Source organism: Carlito syrichta, unplaced genomic scaffold (genome assembly GCF_000164805.1).
Source record: "Carlito syrichta isolate Samal-C Ts95f unplaced genomic scaffold, Tarsius_syrichta-2.0.1 Scaffold308910, whole genome shotgun sequence".
Classification (NCBI taxonomy): domain Eukaryota; kingdom Metazoa; phylum Chordata; class Mammalia; order Primates; family Tarsiidae; genus Carlito; species Carlito syrichta.
The window spans coordinates 402869-420446 of NW_007253006.1; the positions used below are offsets into that span (position 1 = coordinate 402869).

Below are 17578 nucleotides of genomic sequence, written 5' to 3' on the forward strand. Positions count from 1 at the left end.
CCTTTGAAGACATAGGAGCTTGTCTCATGGCATTCCACCCCTTAAGCCCCTGATACCTTATCCTAGTGCTCTTCATTTAAATTATCCCAATCTAGGCATAATGGCCCTCTCCCTCATCCTCCAACATGCCAGACGTGTTCCTGCCTTGAGCCCATTGTACTTGCTGTTTCTTCTACCTGGAATGCTGTGTCTATAAGATCTGTGCAGAAAGGCTCTCCAGGTGGCCTTGGACTGACCAGGCTTTCCTCCCTTTCTCACTTGCAGCTCTCCACAACTGGAGAATATGCTGGAAATGTAGCATTTTGAGATAGAGAGAGACAGGTTAGAATAGTGTGGGCTCTGTTCAGTACCCATAGAACATAATGTCCTTCAATGCTTTACCACAGTGAATCATGTGACTCCAGGGTATAAAACCCAGGGCAAGCTTCTTCTCAGGGTCCCTCATCTGTGATGCAAGCATATTATGTGCAGTTGTGACCCCATTTACACTAGGCAGTTTTCTGATCCTTGGTGGACCAGTGCACAATGCATCCCAGGCTTTGGTTGTCCCATGTTGCCTATCTGAAAGTAATAAATCTACTCCATGTAACTTGCTGGGTATGTACAAGTTCTGTCTCAGCAATTCAGACAAGTTGGTAGCCAGTGCACAGTGCACCTGCCTCACCATCTGCAGAACTGGTTTCCTTCACAATTTATGCCTTTACTCAGGTATCCTTCTTTCTCTGAGATCTCTGGACATCTTGCCTAAATTGCATCTCAACCACTCCTCCCTGCACACACTTCCTATCTTCTTTCTTGACATTATTTTTTCCTTACCACCACCCAACATATTATATATGCATATCTTGTTTAATGTCTGTGTCAATGACTTACTGAAATTTAATGCCTATAAAGACAGAGATGTTTTGTTTTCTGTGCTCTATTCAGTGGCTAGAACAATGCCTGGCACATAGTGAATTCCCAATAAGTGTCTGTTGAATAAATTAAAGAACTGTCCTCTCTAACTAGACTATCCCTTTTATTTTATTTTAATCCCTAATCCTAAATTAACACTAATCCCAGCCATTATTTAGAGACTCCAAGAGCATTTCCTTCATGAAGACCACCATGATTGCAGATACTAAAATTAACTTGCTCTTTGAACTCCCTATCACTTTTTCTATACCTCTCTCTTAGACGCCCAGTACACCATATTAGAGAAAAGTGGACATATTTAGGGAAGCAGAGTTTCAAACAGCCTGTCCTCATGTCAGTCTTACATCTACTTTTCTCTATTTAATTTGCCAAATAGAGGAGTTACTCGATTGATTCTGTTACCAGAACACTGACTAGGCATTCAGGTAGTCTTTGAGGCCATAGTTAGGAACTTGATTTGACTCTAAGCTGTATTCTGCAGCTCAGCCTCCCAAACCCCCAGCATAGTTCACCAATAAGTACTTTCATAAGTATTCTGAAAAGTGGTCTCTTTATTTTTCCTCTTATGAATAGAGTATGGAGCTCTAAGTTCAAATCCTCATTGTGTCTTCTTACCTCTGTGACATGGACAAGTTACTTCAATTATCTAAGGCTCAGTTTCATCATCTGCTAAATAGTGAATCTTATCTTACAAAGGTGATGTGAAAGTTAAATGTTATACAAAAGTCATAAATATCTCACACAGAATCTGGCACAAGATGCTACATTAATAGTAACTGTATCAAAATATAAATCATAATAATCTTCAACCATTATATTTTGTGGTTAAGACTTAGGAGAATAAAAGCAAATGAAAACATCTTGGATCTACAAGGAACTCAAACGTGTTGAAAAGAAAAAAATAACCCCATTACAAAGTGGGCAAAAGATATGAACAGACACTTCTCAAAAGAAGACATACGAGTGGCCAACAGACACATGTAAAAATGTTCAACCTCACTAATCACCAAGGAGATGCAAATTAAAACTACACTGAGATACCACCTAACTCCAGTCAGAATGACCATTATCAATAACTCAAAAAATAACATGCTGGAGAGGATGTGGTGAAAAGGTAACACTTCTACACTGTTGGTGGGAGTGTAAACTAGTGCAGCCTCTGTGGAAATCAGTGTGGTGATTCCTAAAAGCTCTAAAAATCGACCATATGACCCCACAATCCCCCTACTGGGAATATACCCTGAAGAACTCAAATCACTCTATCAAAAAGATACCTGCACATGTATGTTTATCGCAGCATTGTTCACAATAGCAAGATCATGGAACCAACTATGCTGTCCATCAAAAGAGGACTGAATTTAAAAAATGTGGTACATATACACAATGGAATATTACACAGCCATAAAAAAGAACAAAATCATGAATTTTGCAGCAACCTGGATGGAATTGGAGTTTATAATACTGAGTGATCTCTCGCAGAAACAAAGATCTGAGTATCACATGTTCTCACTCATAAGTGGACCTGGAACAACTATCATAATATTATAAGAAAAAGGATTTACAGTGGCAGGAAACTATGGGGGGGCAGGGAGGGGAAGGGAGGTAGTATTAATGGTAGTCAGTATCTGTCTGGGGACAGGGGAGGGCACACCTCATCAACAAGGGTACCTGCACAATGCATATTTGTAAACCTAACCCTTAACTGTACCCCACAATTTTAAAATAAAAAATATGTTAAAAAAAGAAAGGTCTCACCTGATGTGATGCCCACAAGAGGCTTCAGACATTCACCATTCTGGTTTCTTTCCTGATTTTTCTTTATGCTTTGTCTACAATATACAGAAACTAGCACAAATGCAAATTTGATTTTTCTTCATTTGTAAATGAAATCACAATGTTTAGGGCATGGTTACTGTACTGTTCATTTAATTGAGTGGGGGTAGTAATGACTGTTTTCTTTTGTTTGGCACTTTTCAATAATATTTGCATGTGTCAGTACTATGTGCCTCAACACTGCAGGATTGAAATGCACAACAGAAATTGGTATCCACACCACAGAGATAAAGAAATGGAGGTTCTTTATCTCTAAGAAGATTTATCTCTCAGGTTAAGTAGATTTTCCAAGGTCACACATTTAGTAAAAAGTGAACATGAACTTCTAATGTTAAGCAAGGCTAAGGATGTTGCTATACTGTATTGTTATTCTCTGGAAAGAAGGAATCCCTGAGCAATATTGCTGTATCACCTTTTAAAAAATTATTCCAATAAGAGATAACATTGGGGAAAACAAACTGGTAGCAAGATTTCATTTTTGCTAGATAGTTCTTGTCTCTAGTCTCTCAATGTCTGTTAGACCGCCCAAGACCTGCCAAGGTAGGTACAGAAGGGACTGACCATAAGAAAGAGTTATTTGTTGTTATTGGGCATCTGGGAATAACTGTCCTAATTGGACAACATTAGGGTTTTGTAGACATGCCTGGTTATTTACCCTTGTATCCCAAAGATCCGAATGACTGTAAGTTCCAAACCCTCACCCTCTCAAATACCATAAGAAAACAAATGGAATTTTACTTTTTGATATTTCTCCTTACATCATTTTGATATGCATGTATTTCTTTCAGAAAGATGTTTTAATCTGTTTTAACATCCATGAGGCATCATGGATAAATTCAGATAAATTCAAGTTTGAATTCTGCCTGTACCATTTTACCTCCTTTCTAACCCTCTTCCTTAATCAGACAAAGATGCTTTTGGCTTTGGTTTCACCTTCTTCAGGTAGCAAGAAATCTCTGTTGAAATGTGTGCTGATAAAATAAGTACTTTACAAAGTGCTTTAATCTCATAAAACGCAATGAGCTAGGAACTATCTCCACTATAGATGAAGAGACTAAGGAAATCAAGGTTACTGTCAATAACTGGCAAGATTAACTTTTCTTGAGGGGGCAGAACAGGGGTGGTTGGTATCCACATTTAAAAGAGACACTTGCTAATACACTAACCTCCTTATTTATAAATGTGGGGACGATATTGGTGAATTAAGGAATTCTCTTGCCTCTAATTCTTTAGCCTTATTTCCCTGTCATTCCCTCCCTAACTGCATATATATCTGAAGGGGTGAATCTGCAAGATGGCATTTCACTTTGTGATAGAGAGTGCATCTCAACTATTAAGAACAGCAGAGCCTAAAGAACAAGATCATGGATTCCGGAAGTGGATAGGAGGTTAGAATCCAAATTATGTCATTTTCTAGCCCTTCATGGTACTAGCAAGTTAATTAACCACTCTGTGCCTGAATGGAAAATAAAAAGGTTTTAGCTTCAGGTTTTACGTTTAGGTCTTTGATCCAATTAGAGCTGATTTTTGTGTATGGCTATAGGTAGGGGGGTCTTGTTTGGTCTTGTTTTAATCGTTTGCATGTAGTCAGCCACTCTTCCCAGCACCATTTACTGAATAGATTCTCCCCTCCCCAGTGGTTGATTGTGGAGGTTTGGTCAAAGATGAGTTGGTTGAGAAACTGAAGTTTTGCTTCTGGAATCTCTATCATGTTCCATCGGTCTATATGCCTGTTCTTGCACCAATACCAGGTTGTGTTGATTATTGTAGCTTTATAATAAAGGTTGAAATCTGGGAGCGTGATGCCTTCCGCTTTTTTTTTTTTTTAACTGAGAATTGTTTTGACTATTCATGTTCTTTTATGTTTCCATATGAATTTCTGTATTGTCATACAGGTCTGAAAAGAATGCTGCTGGTAATTTAATGGGTATGGGGTTAAACCTGTAGCTTGCCTTGGGTAGGAAGGATATCTTAACAATGCTAACTCTTTCAATCCATGAGTATGGAATATTTTTCCATTTGTTTGTGTGATCTTAGATTTCTTGAGCAGTGTTTTGTAGTTTTTGTTGTGAGTATCTTTGACTTCTCTGGTTAGGAAGATGTCAAGGTATTTCTTTTCCTTTTCTTGTGTATGTCTATTATGAATGGGATTGTGCTTTTTATTTGGGTTTCTGTTTGTTTATTGTTGGTGTGTAGGAATGTGACTGAGCTTTGCACATTTATTTTATATCCTGAGACTTTGCCAAAGTTCTTTATCAGTGAAAAAAAGTTTTTGACAGATTCTCTTGGGATTTTGAGGTATAGGATCATGTTTTCTGCAAAGAGGAATAACAACTTCCTCTTTTCCTATTTGGATACCCCTGATTTCCTTCTCTTGTCTGATTGCTCTAGCTAGGACTTCCTTAAAAAATGCCAGAGATACCCTTATGGAAATTGGAACTGGCAACCAATTCCTGATCAAAACCCCAAGTGCCCATGCCATAAGAGATAAGATAGACAAATGGGACCTTATCAAACTGATAAGCATCTGCAAAGCCAATCAAACCACTGAGAGAGCAAGGAGACAGCCCACAGACTGGGAAAAAATATTTTCCAACTGTACATCTGACAAAGGCCTTGCATCTAGGATCTACAAGGAACTCAAAATGCCAAAAAGAAAAAAAAAAAGCAGCTCCATTATAAAGTGCGTGAAATATATGAATAGACACTTCTGAAAAGAAGACATGCAAGTGGCCAACAGATACATGAAAAAAATGCTCAGCCTCACTAGTCATCAAAGAAATGCAAATTAAAACCACACTGAGGTACCACCTAACTCCAGTCAGGATGGCCATCATCAATAACTCAAAAAACAGATGCTGGAGAGAATGCTGTGAAAAGGGAACACTTCTACATTGTTGGTGGGAATATAAACTAGTACAGCCTCGGTGGAAAACAGTGTAGTGATGTCTAAAAGAACTAAAAATTGACCTCCCATATAACACCGCAATCCTCCTACTGGGAATATACCCAGAGGAACTCAAATCACTCTATGAAAAATATACCTGCACATGCATGTTTAATGCAACTTTATTTACAATAGCAAAAACATGGAACCAACCATGCTGTCCATTGAAAGAGGACTAGATTTTTTAAAAATATGGTACATATAGATGATGGAATATTATGCAGTCATAAAGTAGGACAAAATTATGAACTTCATAGGAATTTGGATAGAGTTAGAGGCTATAATACTGAGTGATCTATCTCAGAAGCAAAGAACCAAGCATCACATGTTCTCACTTTTAAGCGGAACTTGAACAACTATCATTGTACTATAAGAAAGGGGGTGACAGTAGTGGGAAACTGCTGGGGGTGGGTGGGGTGGGTGTAGGATTGGCAGTAGTGGGAAACTGCCGGGGGAGGGCAAGGGCAGGAGTGGCAGTAGTGAGAAACTGCCGGGAGGGGGGACACCTCATCAACAAGAGTATCTACATAATGAACATGTGTATACCTAACCCTGAATTGTATCCCACATAATTAAAATAAAATTTTTTTAAAGGTTTTAAAGATGATATTTGACTAATAGATTTAGAAGAGTTTAAATGAGTATTTACTAACAAAGCATTTGATAAAATATATTGATTTATGTTGCCTGGAACCTGACCCAAGTTCTGTAACTAATGCTTCCATTTATTTTTCCACACAGAGTAAAAAGATCTGGGAGAAGTATGTTGCTAGAGGCATTAGCAAGTGCAAATGTGTTAGAGTGTACTTTCAAGGAATAGAAGGAAGGCTGAAACTTAGTGAGTTCTTAGTGGAGAGAAGTAGGCTATGAGGTAAGAGAGTCAGGCAGAAGCTAGATAATGTAGGGCTTTGGAGTGTTTTTATCATATAAATATTAGGATATGTTTTTCATTTAAAATTTTTTCCTTTGCTGCATGGAAAATGAAATGGGAGTGGGAAAACGTGGAAAATATAGGGAATACTGTCATAGAATGCTGAAACGTGATGGTGCATCATCCAGAGTAGGATTCTGAGTACATTTTGAAAGCAGAGGGAATAGGATGTGTGAAAGGATTGAATGTGGAGTATTAGGGAAAATGAAGAATCAACGATGGGTTCAAATTTCAGTTTAAGCAAGTGGACGGATTACAGTGCCATTAATTGAGATGTGAGAAACAGGTTGGTGGGAACAGTGCTGTTGGACCTGTTAAACAGGGAGATAAATTAGTTGACCAAGCTACAAACCAGGCAACAGATATCCGTGGCTTTGTTTAGGTGTCAGCAGTAGAGATGGTGGAAATTGTCCAGATTCAAGACCTGTTTTGAAAATAGGACCAACAGGCAGCTGTTGGATCTGTCTCAGATGCCAGACTATGTTAGTTTCTGCTACCCTTTTAAAAATGATTTCTAAAGTTTTATATTTAGTCATCTTGTAATTATATACACTTTCTAACACTTCAAATACTGTATATGGGAAGACCTCCTAATACTAATACAGTGCTGGTGATTGTTTTTGGTGTGGTACAAATATGGACTCAATTTTTATAACAACCCAATGAGGTATTGTACTATATGAGGGAATTGGGCTTAGAGAGATGAACTAATTTATAGTGTCTCAAAGCTAATAAATGGCAGAATCTGGATTTAAAACTAAGCAGTGTGGCACCAGAGTTCATGCCTGTAAGCAGGATACTTTACAGCCTCTGAAACCTAAATCCAACTGAACTCCCAGACATTTCCTGAAGTATATTAACCTTAACATCTAATAGAATACTAAATTTATCTTATAGCTTTTTCATTTGAGATACCCTCTTGCATCCCCCGTATCCATTTGTTTTCTTCCAGCCTCAATTCTACCATCTTAATTCAGTTTCTCAGAATTTCTTAATTATTTAAGTGTCTGTATGTTTATGTGTCTGAGTGCAGTATTAAAATCAAAAGGATAAAAAATTATAAAATGAAAAATTCTATCTTCTGCCACCAGTCACTTAATGTTTCTTACCTGGAGCAAATATTCTTGAGAGATATTCAATATACTAATTTTACTATTCCTTCAAGATATATTAGGTGCATTGACAAATATTTGTGTCATATCATAAATGGTAGCATGCATAAATACTGTTTTACCTCTTGCTTTTAATGCTGTATTGTGAAGCTTGAAGTTCTTTTTGTATCTATCATATAGAGATGTTATACAATTTTACTGGCTGTATAGTGTTCTATCATATGGACATAGCATTATATATTTGACTAGTCATAGAGTGCCTTATAGTTTTTTGCTTAGGTTACTGAACAGCCTTTTAACAGATTTTACTGTTCCCAAGCTTTTCCTGCTCTTTCTATGTATTCCCAATGTAAATAGATAGAGAATGGTCTTTCTAAAACATAAAACACTGATTTTGTTAGTCAATTGAAACAATTTAGTTGCTTCTATTCAGTTAACTAAATTATACACTAAATACCTTGTCCTGACCTTCAAGACCTTTCTTATTCTGGCTTCGATTTACTTCTTCCTTCTTATCCTTCATACTCTTATGCACCATCTACTCAGTACTTCTTACAGCTGTATTGTAAACTTCCCTCTTCTCTACATGTGGGCCTCTGTGCATTTCATCTATATAGCTAGAACATACTTTCCCTCAGATTTTCTACTTATCAATTTGCATCTGATCTAGGACCCACTTCCACTCACGACTTCCCTTTAGTCCAGAATTAAGGTTCTGCTTCATTTTCCTATAGTTCTGGTGCTGATTTTTTAAAATCACATATTCAACACTTAATTCAGAAATGGCCTGCTTACGTAGCTATCTCTACCTGGGATTTAAGGTTCTGTTTTGTTCTCTTGTAGCCTTGGTGATGATCTGGTGACTGGTTTCCAGCACATTATGGTCTCTGAGGGCAAGGATTCTGTGTTGTTCATAGATGTGGTCTTTGACCTGGCATAGCACCTGATATGTACCTGGCACTATTAATATATGATGAGAACATGAATGTGCCCAGATGGATACCTAAAGAGTGCTATCAAATACCAGTTCTGAGCCGGGCTCGTGTGGCTTAGCCTGTAATCCCGCACCTTTGGGAGGCTGAGGTGAGTGGATTGCCTGAGCCCGCGGGTTCGAGACCCGCCTGGGCAGCGAGACCTCATCTCTACAATAAATCAAAAAATCAGCTGGGCGTGGTAGCGCATGCCTATAATTCCAGCTACTCAGAAGGCTGAGGAGGAAGGATCGCCGGAGCCCAGCAGGTCGAGGCTGCGGTGGCCGGGAGTGGCCACTGCACTCCAGTCTGGGCAACAGAGTGAGACTCCAACTAAAAAAAAAAAAAAAATACCAGATCTGATCCTCAGATTGTCAAATCAGTTTACTGGAGAAATCATGTCGTTGTAGGTTAGCACTTGTTTAAACAAAACTAAATAACAGTGCCAATTTACAATAGGTTCTGCTAAGTGAATCAGACAATCCCATTAAGCAATCTTGTGTGTTTTCGCCATCTAATAAAACTGCCTGGGAACAAATTCTGGTCCATTCAAGATGGAGTAAGCATACTCCATTCTGTTTCTTCCACCAAATGTAGCTAAAATCCCTGGGTAGAACTGGAGCAGCCTGTTGAGAACTCTGAAAAATAAATGGCAACAAGCGGATTGGGGAAGAGAAGCAGAACTCAAAACACCACTGAATCATGCATGAATTTCTTGGATCTCTTTTTATTTAATATCTCCAGACTTGGACTCAAAGGCAACCCAAAACATGGAACTGTACACCAGGTACAGGTGGAAAGAACTCCAAGAGAGTCTCTCCATTTCTATTCTGAGAAGAGGCACCCTACAAGTCAGAAAGAATGGAACAAAAACTATTTTTGGTTTTGGTTTTCTCCCATCTAAGCCTTCAGTGACCCTGCCAAGGTGATGGTAGTGGGAAGTGGCAACGGCAAGAATGGCTGGGCAGACACCCATACCTCTTGGGTGGGTGCCCTTCTCTGTGACCAAAGGAAATCTGTCCCAAGAGTGTGGGGGAAATTCTCTGTTGTGTTGTTCCTTTTTATATCCTTTCCCCACATGATACCCATAGAAATTTGATCTCTGGAACAGAAAGGGAGAGACAGAGATAAAAACGAGTCTCAAAAGACCAGGAGGTGTGTAGGAGATGCTGGAATGGTCAGGGAGATAATGGAGAGCAGGGAGCTAAGAAGTGATCTCATAACATTGAGTTCAAATGCTTGGGCTTCCCCCCAGGTTGCCAGACATGGATTTTACCCCAGTCAGCATATCAAAGTTTTAAGAACTGGACTATGGGCTAGAACACTGTGTAGGTCTAAGACTAGCAACTAGATGAAGCACATGTGTAATAAACTCAGAGAGCATCACAAAGGCTTTGAAACTAAACTGACAACGGAACCTCAGCCCTATGTGTGAATAAGAAGGTGGGCAAGAACTTGCACACTGAAACTAACCAGGTTGGTTGCCCGTGTAAAAAAAGAAAAGTCAATATTCTCCATAAGATTCAAATAGTACTAAATATTATTCCTTAACATTATATTTGAAATATCCAGAATCATGAGATGATACCAAAAGTAAGATAATTATGTATGATCATCTGGAAGTGATGTAAGGATTTAATAAACTTTTACTATTCTTCTGTCTACATTTATAAACCCAGATTGTTGACACAGTCTTTCACAGAGCTGTATTTGATTCTTTTGTTCTGGATGCTTTGGCCCTGGAGAGAAATTCTGGCTCATTAAATAATTAATTTGTTGACTTATTCTGAGATTAAATCATTGATTAAAAGACATTTATTAAGTACTTATTGTATATCAAATGCTATGCTGAATGCTGGTGATATAAACAAGAGTAAGAGTATCCCTATCCTCAAAGGAAAACCTGAAAACAACTTGGCATATAAGGCACGGGCTCAGTGGAAGAAGCTAGTGAGAATCTAAAGAATTTCATCCTATTAGGTAAAGTCCTGAGTGCACATAACAAAATGGTTCATTTTATCCAACCTTCTTTTCTCTTCCACTAAATGGTAGGAAAGAGAGGGGCATGTTAGTACACCAGAGAACCGGACTCCATTCAGCAGTATTTACTTCGTGTGAGGATTATTTTTTAGGGTCTACTGTAAGCCAAGTCTAACCAAGGTTTGAGGCTCTGTGCCAGCCCAGACCTGCCAGCTGCTCTCAGGCTGGATCTGCCTCACAGCAGCATGTAGACAGGAAATGGAAGCAGAGAAGGGCTGCTTTTCCGTCTTTTTTCTTTATTCAAAACTGGATCCTTGATTTAGACCATTTAACATTCAATCCTAATTTTAGAATTGTTTAATCAAATCAGAAGCCTCCAAAAGGATTAGCAGAAACTGAAACCTGATTACAATTTAATTTTACAGCCCCTCAAAACATGTTCTTTAATTCATCTGGGGAACTAGAACTTTGAAGTTTAGTAGCTATTAAACAAAGGAAAATTACATTGTCTTATCAATACAGAATCAAAGAATGTCTGAGATGCAAGTGATTTCAGAGAGCATCCAGCCTAGAAGGGAAGTGAGAAGGGGGGAACCCTTGGGCTGAATTTAGTCTTTAGATTTGTTTTGTTTGGCCTAAATGTTATTTTATGAAAATTCCACATAAAAATAAGCTTTGTAGACTCCCTTTAAAAAGATCAAGATGCAACAACACTGTCTCCACATTCTCATAGCAAATGCTGACCTTCTATCTTGTCACCTCTCTGAATCCTGTCTCATTTGAGATTGTGACCTCCTAATTTGGTTCAATAAACTAATTTTATGAATTAGGAAAATAAGGCCAAGAGGTGAGCAAAAAACTCTAAAGTCATACCTTTAGTTAGTGGCAACCTTCCCAGACCTTTTGTCTCCTACTTTCTTGAATAGTGCTATTTTCATTATGAGAGGCAGAGTAAGCACTTTTAAATATGTTTCAGCAAATTAACTCATGGCCATAGAGTAATGAAATAGGCAATAGTTCATTTAAGAAAAAAAATACATCAAGTTAATTCTTTATGTTAACCCTTACTCTAGGTACTAGAATATTTTCAGGTTGTTCTCATTATTCCTTCCCTGCCACCAATAAGGGAAGGATAGTAAAAGGAAAGGGATATAAGAGGAGGGATTCAAGGATTTCCTAGCAAGGTGATTGTAAATCAGGAAAGTGCAATTGGGTAACATATTATGGTACTGCAATGAAAAAAAAAAATGACTGTGAAGCAAACTCTCCCTACTCTCATTTATTTTATAAATCTACTCATTCTTTATGCAGATGGCAAAAGGATTCCAGTTATGCTCATTGGGATGACACATCAATATTTTTTTCTGCCATGACAGAAGGGCAGAACATCCCTCCGAGCCAGAATTAATCTTTTGCCATTACGTGCTCCCACAGAAATGTGTTTATACCTCTATTACAACATACATACTTTCTGCTATGCATTATAATTATCTATGTGTTTGTATGAGCTCCCTAAAGGCTACAACCGTGTTGATCATCTTAGATCTTTTATAATTTCTAACACTGACTTAGAATGACCCATTCCTTCATTTAACATTTACTAAATGCCTACTGTGTGCAAAAATCTCTAAATATATAATGAGATTCAGACATAGGCAATCAGCTCTATTAGGCACACATTGATTTGGTTTACCATTGTATTTCCAGCACCCAGAAATTGCACTCAACATTGTCAAAAATGTATCAATGGATCCTGTGAATGGTGGATAACTGTGGAACAGACTTGCTGTTTGGAACCTAACATACAGGGGGCCAGACAGAGAAATGAATGTTACAAAGGAAATAAAGGACTGATTATGTGATATGGGACTTGGAGAGAGTGCAGTGATATAGAGAAGGAAAACATATTTGATGAAAGGGCTGGAGTAGCTGATGACATCACATAAATCATTCATCCTATGCCTAACAGGATATGTGCCTTTTCTTTGTCAGGCAGCATGGCAGCACTGGGAACATGTTTCCCCATGCCTGTAGAGACACCAATTTCTAATATCTGCAGTGTCTCCAGTTTATAACTGTGCCTGAAATACAGGCAGTTGACCTCTAAATGCTCATATTGAAATGCAAATGAACACAGCAGCTGCAGAAAGAAGAGGCTCCTTCAGGGAGTTACAGGAACTCAACGGGGATTGTACACTTCTACGTGCAGAGGACCAAATTTTAAATTTAAATGCCTCACCACAAACAGGCGGTTGGCAACCCTCTGGTGGCTATGTTATTTCAGATAGCATATCTCTTTCATTCATATTACAGTATTTTGAGGAACTTCCATATGGTGTGTAAATGAAGGAAGAATTCCATAGAGATATAAGAGCTAGTGGTTATGGTATTATTTTTTTAAGTGTGTAGCAAAAACCATGGCATTAGCGTCTTATTACTATACTAAGACCAAACTCAGACCTGACCTTTCCCAATTATCCCTATCTGTCCATCTTCATGGGCACCATGCTTTTCCATGAATTACATTTTAACTGTGTTTTATATTGTTTCCTGAAGATATGCTTTCTCATCTCTAACTGATTAGCTTACTATCATATTTTTAAATAGTTTATTGTGAATCCTTGATAGAGTCTCCTAGGCAGAATTGAATCATTCTTTTTCAGGGCTTCCTCATTTTGAAAGAGAGGAAAATAATACTTTCTTGTAGTATTGTGAAAATGACAAATAATGCATATGGAAGTCATGACCCTACAACAGGAACTAATTAATTAGAAACTTGTTTTTGTGTTGAACATATAGTACAATTTATATACACAAGATTATCAGATTAATATGAGATATTTGTAAAATTAACACTCTCCACCTTTGAAAATCTGACTTACTCAGACTTAGTTATTCACGAAATGTACTAGAGTTTATGCTTCTGACAATAAGTGATGGAAAAAAATTAAGTTCCATTAAGATTTTTACTTCTAATTAACAGTAACAAGCATTCTAAATGAGAACCACATCTACTATAATAAGCACTGTAATTGAAATGAAGTAGTAAATTGCAAAAATGAATTACACTGAAGAATATAAACCTTCTGCAAAGACTTCAACCAAAATTCAGAGTTCACAAATTGCACACTTGGGAGATTAATTATCATTTTTAATACATGCAATTTGATGTGGGTAGAAAGTAGATCTGTATAAAATGATAGACGTTGGATCATTTTAGTCAAAAAGTATTTATGAGGCTCCCTTTTCTGAGTGTGGCAGTTACTGTACCAACAAAATTTTTTTTATTATACATATTACTTTAAAACCACCACAGTGTCACTTTCCACCATAAGAATGATTGTTTTCTATAAAACATTACATTCTGAAGTACTTCTCTTTTTTATTTTTATATATTTTTTATTTTAGAGATGTGGGGTGCAATTCAGGATTAGATATACAAATGGTAATTATATAGGTAAAGTTTGATCCTCACTTTGGTCCCCACTTCACCTGGTTTGTGATCAGGTACCCTTATTGATGTTATGCGCCCCCCCCCCGATAGTTTTCTGCTACTGCCAATCCCTTTCTCATATTATTATGATAAATGTTCAGGGTCCAGTTATGAGTGAGAACATGGGGTACTCATTTCTTGGTTTCTATGATAGATCACTGAGTCTTATAGACTCTAAATTCATCCAAGTTGCTGCAAAGTCCATAATTTTGTACTTCTTTATGGCTGTAATATCCCATTATGTATATGTACCACATTTTCTTTTATCCAGTCTACTTTCAATGGGTAGCATGATTGGTTCCATGTTATTTCTATTGTGAATCAAAGGTTGTCGTGAGAGATAGCAGAAGAGAGTATCCCACAGGTATTGGATGACAGGTGCTTTACATTCATGACCTCAGAACCAGCATATAAGCTAAGCATTATATCTCGCCCTTATTTAGATGAGAACATTTAGTCACAGAGAGTTAGAATCAAATCCTGAGTGGCATAAGGCTAAAATGGAGTAAAAAATTTAAAATGCAGTTCAGTCCAAGTCTATAGACATTCCTTTCTGCAGTATACTGTATCTCCCCTAACTTTTTATAAACTTAACAGGGTCAATGTTGTGAATGTCATTTTTTTTCACTTGAAACTTCTGAGAGTAATACTTGAGAAGCAAAGTAAGAGATTATGTGCAAAATAATTTGATGAATAGCAACGGGTAGTATTTACTGAGAAATTACTGTTATTCTAACTCAATCCTTACAAAATCCCTGTGAGTATATACTACTATTAGCCTAATTTTTATACAAGATAACTTAAGTTCATACATGTTGAACAACTTTCCTAAAGACAAACAGATTAAAAATATATCAAACTATAAAGTATTACTAGTATCTAGAAAGAAAACCTTTTCAAGCACTTTAGTATTTTATTAACATAGAGAATCAAGAAAGGGTATAATATAAAAAAACACTTTCTGAACCATTAACTCTTCTATGTTGTAGGCTTTTCCCCAATTCAACTGCAGCATACATGTCATCAGTGCACCAGACAGATGCAACACACCCTGGGTCCTCTCCAATGGACTGCCATTTATAACTGTATGTTGAAGACAAGATCCATAACACAGAAAACATTAAACTAAATTTCTGAAGACTACTCAGTGAGAGACTGATTTTTCCTGGTTCACTCCTAAAAAGTTTTAAATTGGGTTTAATGGTGAGCAATACCTTAATCTAATGTTTTGCATTGAGAACAGGCAGCACGATACAATAAAAAGAACAAGACTTTGGAGGCTTGGATTCAAATTATAGTTCTTTATTTGTCAATTATGTGCCCTTACCTAGACAAGCCACTAAACTTTTTTGTGTCTCAGTTCACCTATCTGTTAAATAACAACAATAATATATGAAGTTCAAGACAGATCAAGTGAATAAAAAAGCAGGAGGAAACCATGAACTATTATACAACTATAATGAATTAATACTATTTTATAATATATAGATGTGAGGGTAGGCTATATCAGATCATTAAAGAAATATGAGGACATTCATTCTCCCCTTACATCTTTCTATGGTAACAGAGACAATACTGTCTTTTGAAAAGAATTACTGCATCTTAGGTCAGTTATTGTTGGAGGTCAGAATGGGACTTGCATTTGTGTATCTTAACTGTGGCCTATCTCCAGATATTTCTGTGCTGTGTCTGAAAAGCTTCTCTCCCCTGATTCATTTCTAGGATGAATCCATTTCTTTAAAAATCAGAGTAGAAAGTCATGGAGTGAAAGAAGATAAACGATCCCCAAAGACATTTCAACTCTATATAAACTTTTATCTAAAAGGAATGTTTTCCAAAATATCATTATGTTTAAAAAGTAATGGAGATCAGCAACTGCTTAAATACAATTTGCACCTTACCATTATTCATATGCATTGATTTAATTATAACCTAGACTTGAAGACCTTTGATTTATGGGCTCACCAGCTCAGCACAAGGCTCAGAGCTGTATGCTGGGGGAGCTACAGAGGAGAGGGGAACACCTGTTTCCTGACACCTGGTCTTTCAATCAAAATGTGATGTACATTTATGTATTTATTCAACAAGTATGTATTGATCACCAACAATATGCCAAAGCTGTTCTAGTCAATAAAGTGTTTAGCAAATATTTGTTAGAAATCTAGTGTATTTTAAAATCTATAACATTGACTAAAGGCATCAGATAAATTAATTCCATATATATGCACATGGCTTAGTTTACTTGGAGTCATATAGCCTGAGATTTGAAGCCATTTTTTTCACTTACTAGCTGTGTAATCCTGGACAAGTTATTTACCTTCTCTAAACATTATTTATTGCATTTTTATTAAAAGGACACTAATATTATCTACCTCATAAGATTGATGGAAGCATAAAATGAGATAATACAGGGAAAGTGTGGGTAAGAATAGAGTCTAACAAGCGAGAAACTGCCTATGAAATGTTAATTATGAAAATGACAATGGTAAGGAAACCACAATTGCTGAATTAAGCTACAGTATCTTCATAATTTAGATGCATAGGATACATATCCCCATCAGGATTTTGATGAACTCCTTATTTTACTCAGATTACAGAAGGCTGTATAATCCTTTCATTAGGGAAATTGAAGTAATTTATCCTACTATATTCTCCATTCCCTATCAGGCAATAGGAATGTAATCCAGCCTTGGTAAATTGGAAGCTCTATCCCAGGTACCTAGAGAAAATGAAGTAAAGCAAAAGAATGGTCAGTAGTTCATTTGCAGTGAAATTTCAGACAGAGTCCAAATGCAGTTCCACTCTGGCCAAATTGTTGAAAGTCAAGCTTCCTGTTTCCTGGACACCTAGGGAGCTGGTTCAGGTTTCTAAACTCAGTCTTCTAGCTACCAGTACTTCTGGAAAGTCCCAGTATTTCTTAAAATAATAATGTCTATCTATATATATTTATTCTACTTAAAAGAATCAAGCTTAAAAAGGTTTCCGGTGATTGCAACCAAAACCCTTGCCATGAGTCAAAATGTTTGAAAAAGCAATCTGCTATCAACTGGATAACTATTTATTTAAGTTCTAATTCAGCTATTAATTTTCTTAATATTTAGTAGCTTGGCATTATTCAGTGTTCTGGTCTTATATGGGTACCTACAGTCTAACACAAACAGATTATTTAATTTTTTATCGAAGTAGAACCACGAGCCTTTTCCTGAGCTGAATTATTTGAGAAAAAAAAATATAGACATCAAATTTAATTCACTACTACTTTCCCCTCATCTGAGATAGAAGATGCCATGCAACCTGGAAGCTGATTTCACAAGGGAGAATACCTTCCAAATGCCTGTGACTGTTTGAATCTGGTAATTCAGTGTAGAGAAAGAATCATCAGACACATTTTCTCCC

At 37.0% G+C, this 17578-nt stretch overlaps 1 protein-coding gene across 1 annotated transcript in view; it reads right to left on the bottom strand.

Annotated features, from left to right (window-relative positions):
* GRM5 (glutamate metabotropic receptor 5) overlaps window positions 1-17578 on the bottom strand; it is a 176645-nt gene that overhangs the window by 124946 nt on the left and 34121 nt on the right. The window contains exon 2 of the mRNA XM_021716750.1: window positions 2671-2744. Within this exon, the coding sequence (XP_021572425.1) occupies window positions 2671-2744 (74 nt within the window). The remainder of the gene's footprint in view (window positions 1-2670; window positions 2745-17578) is intronic.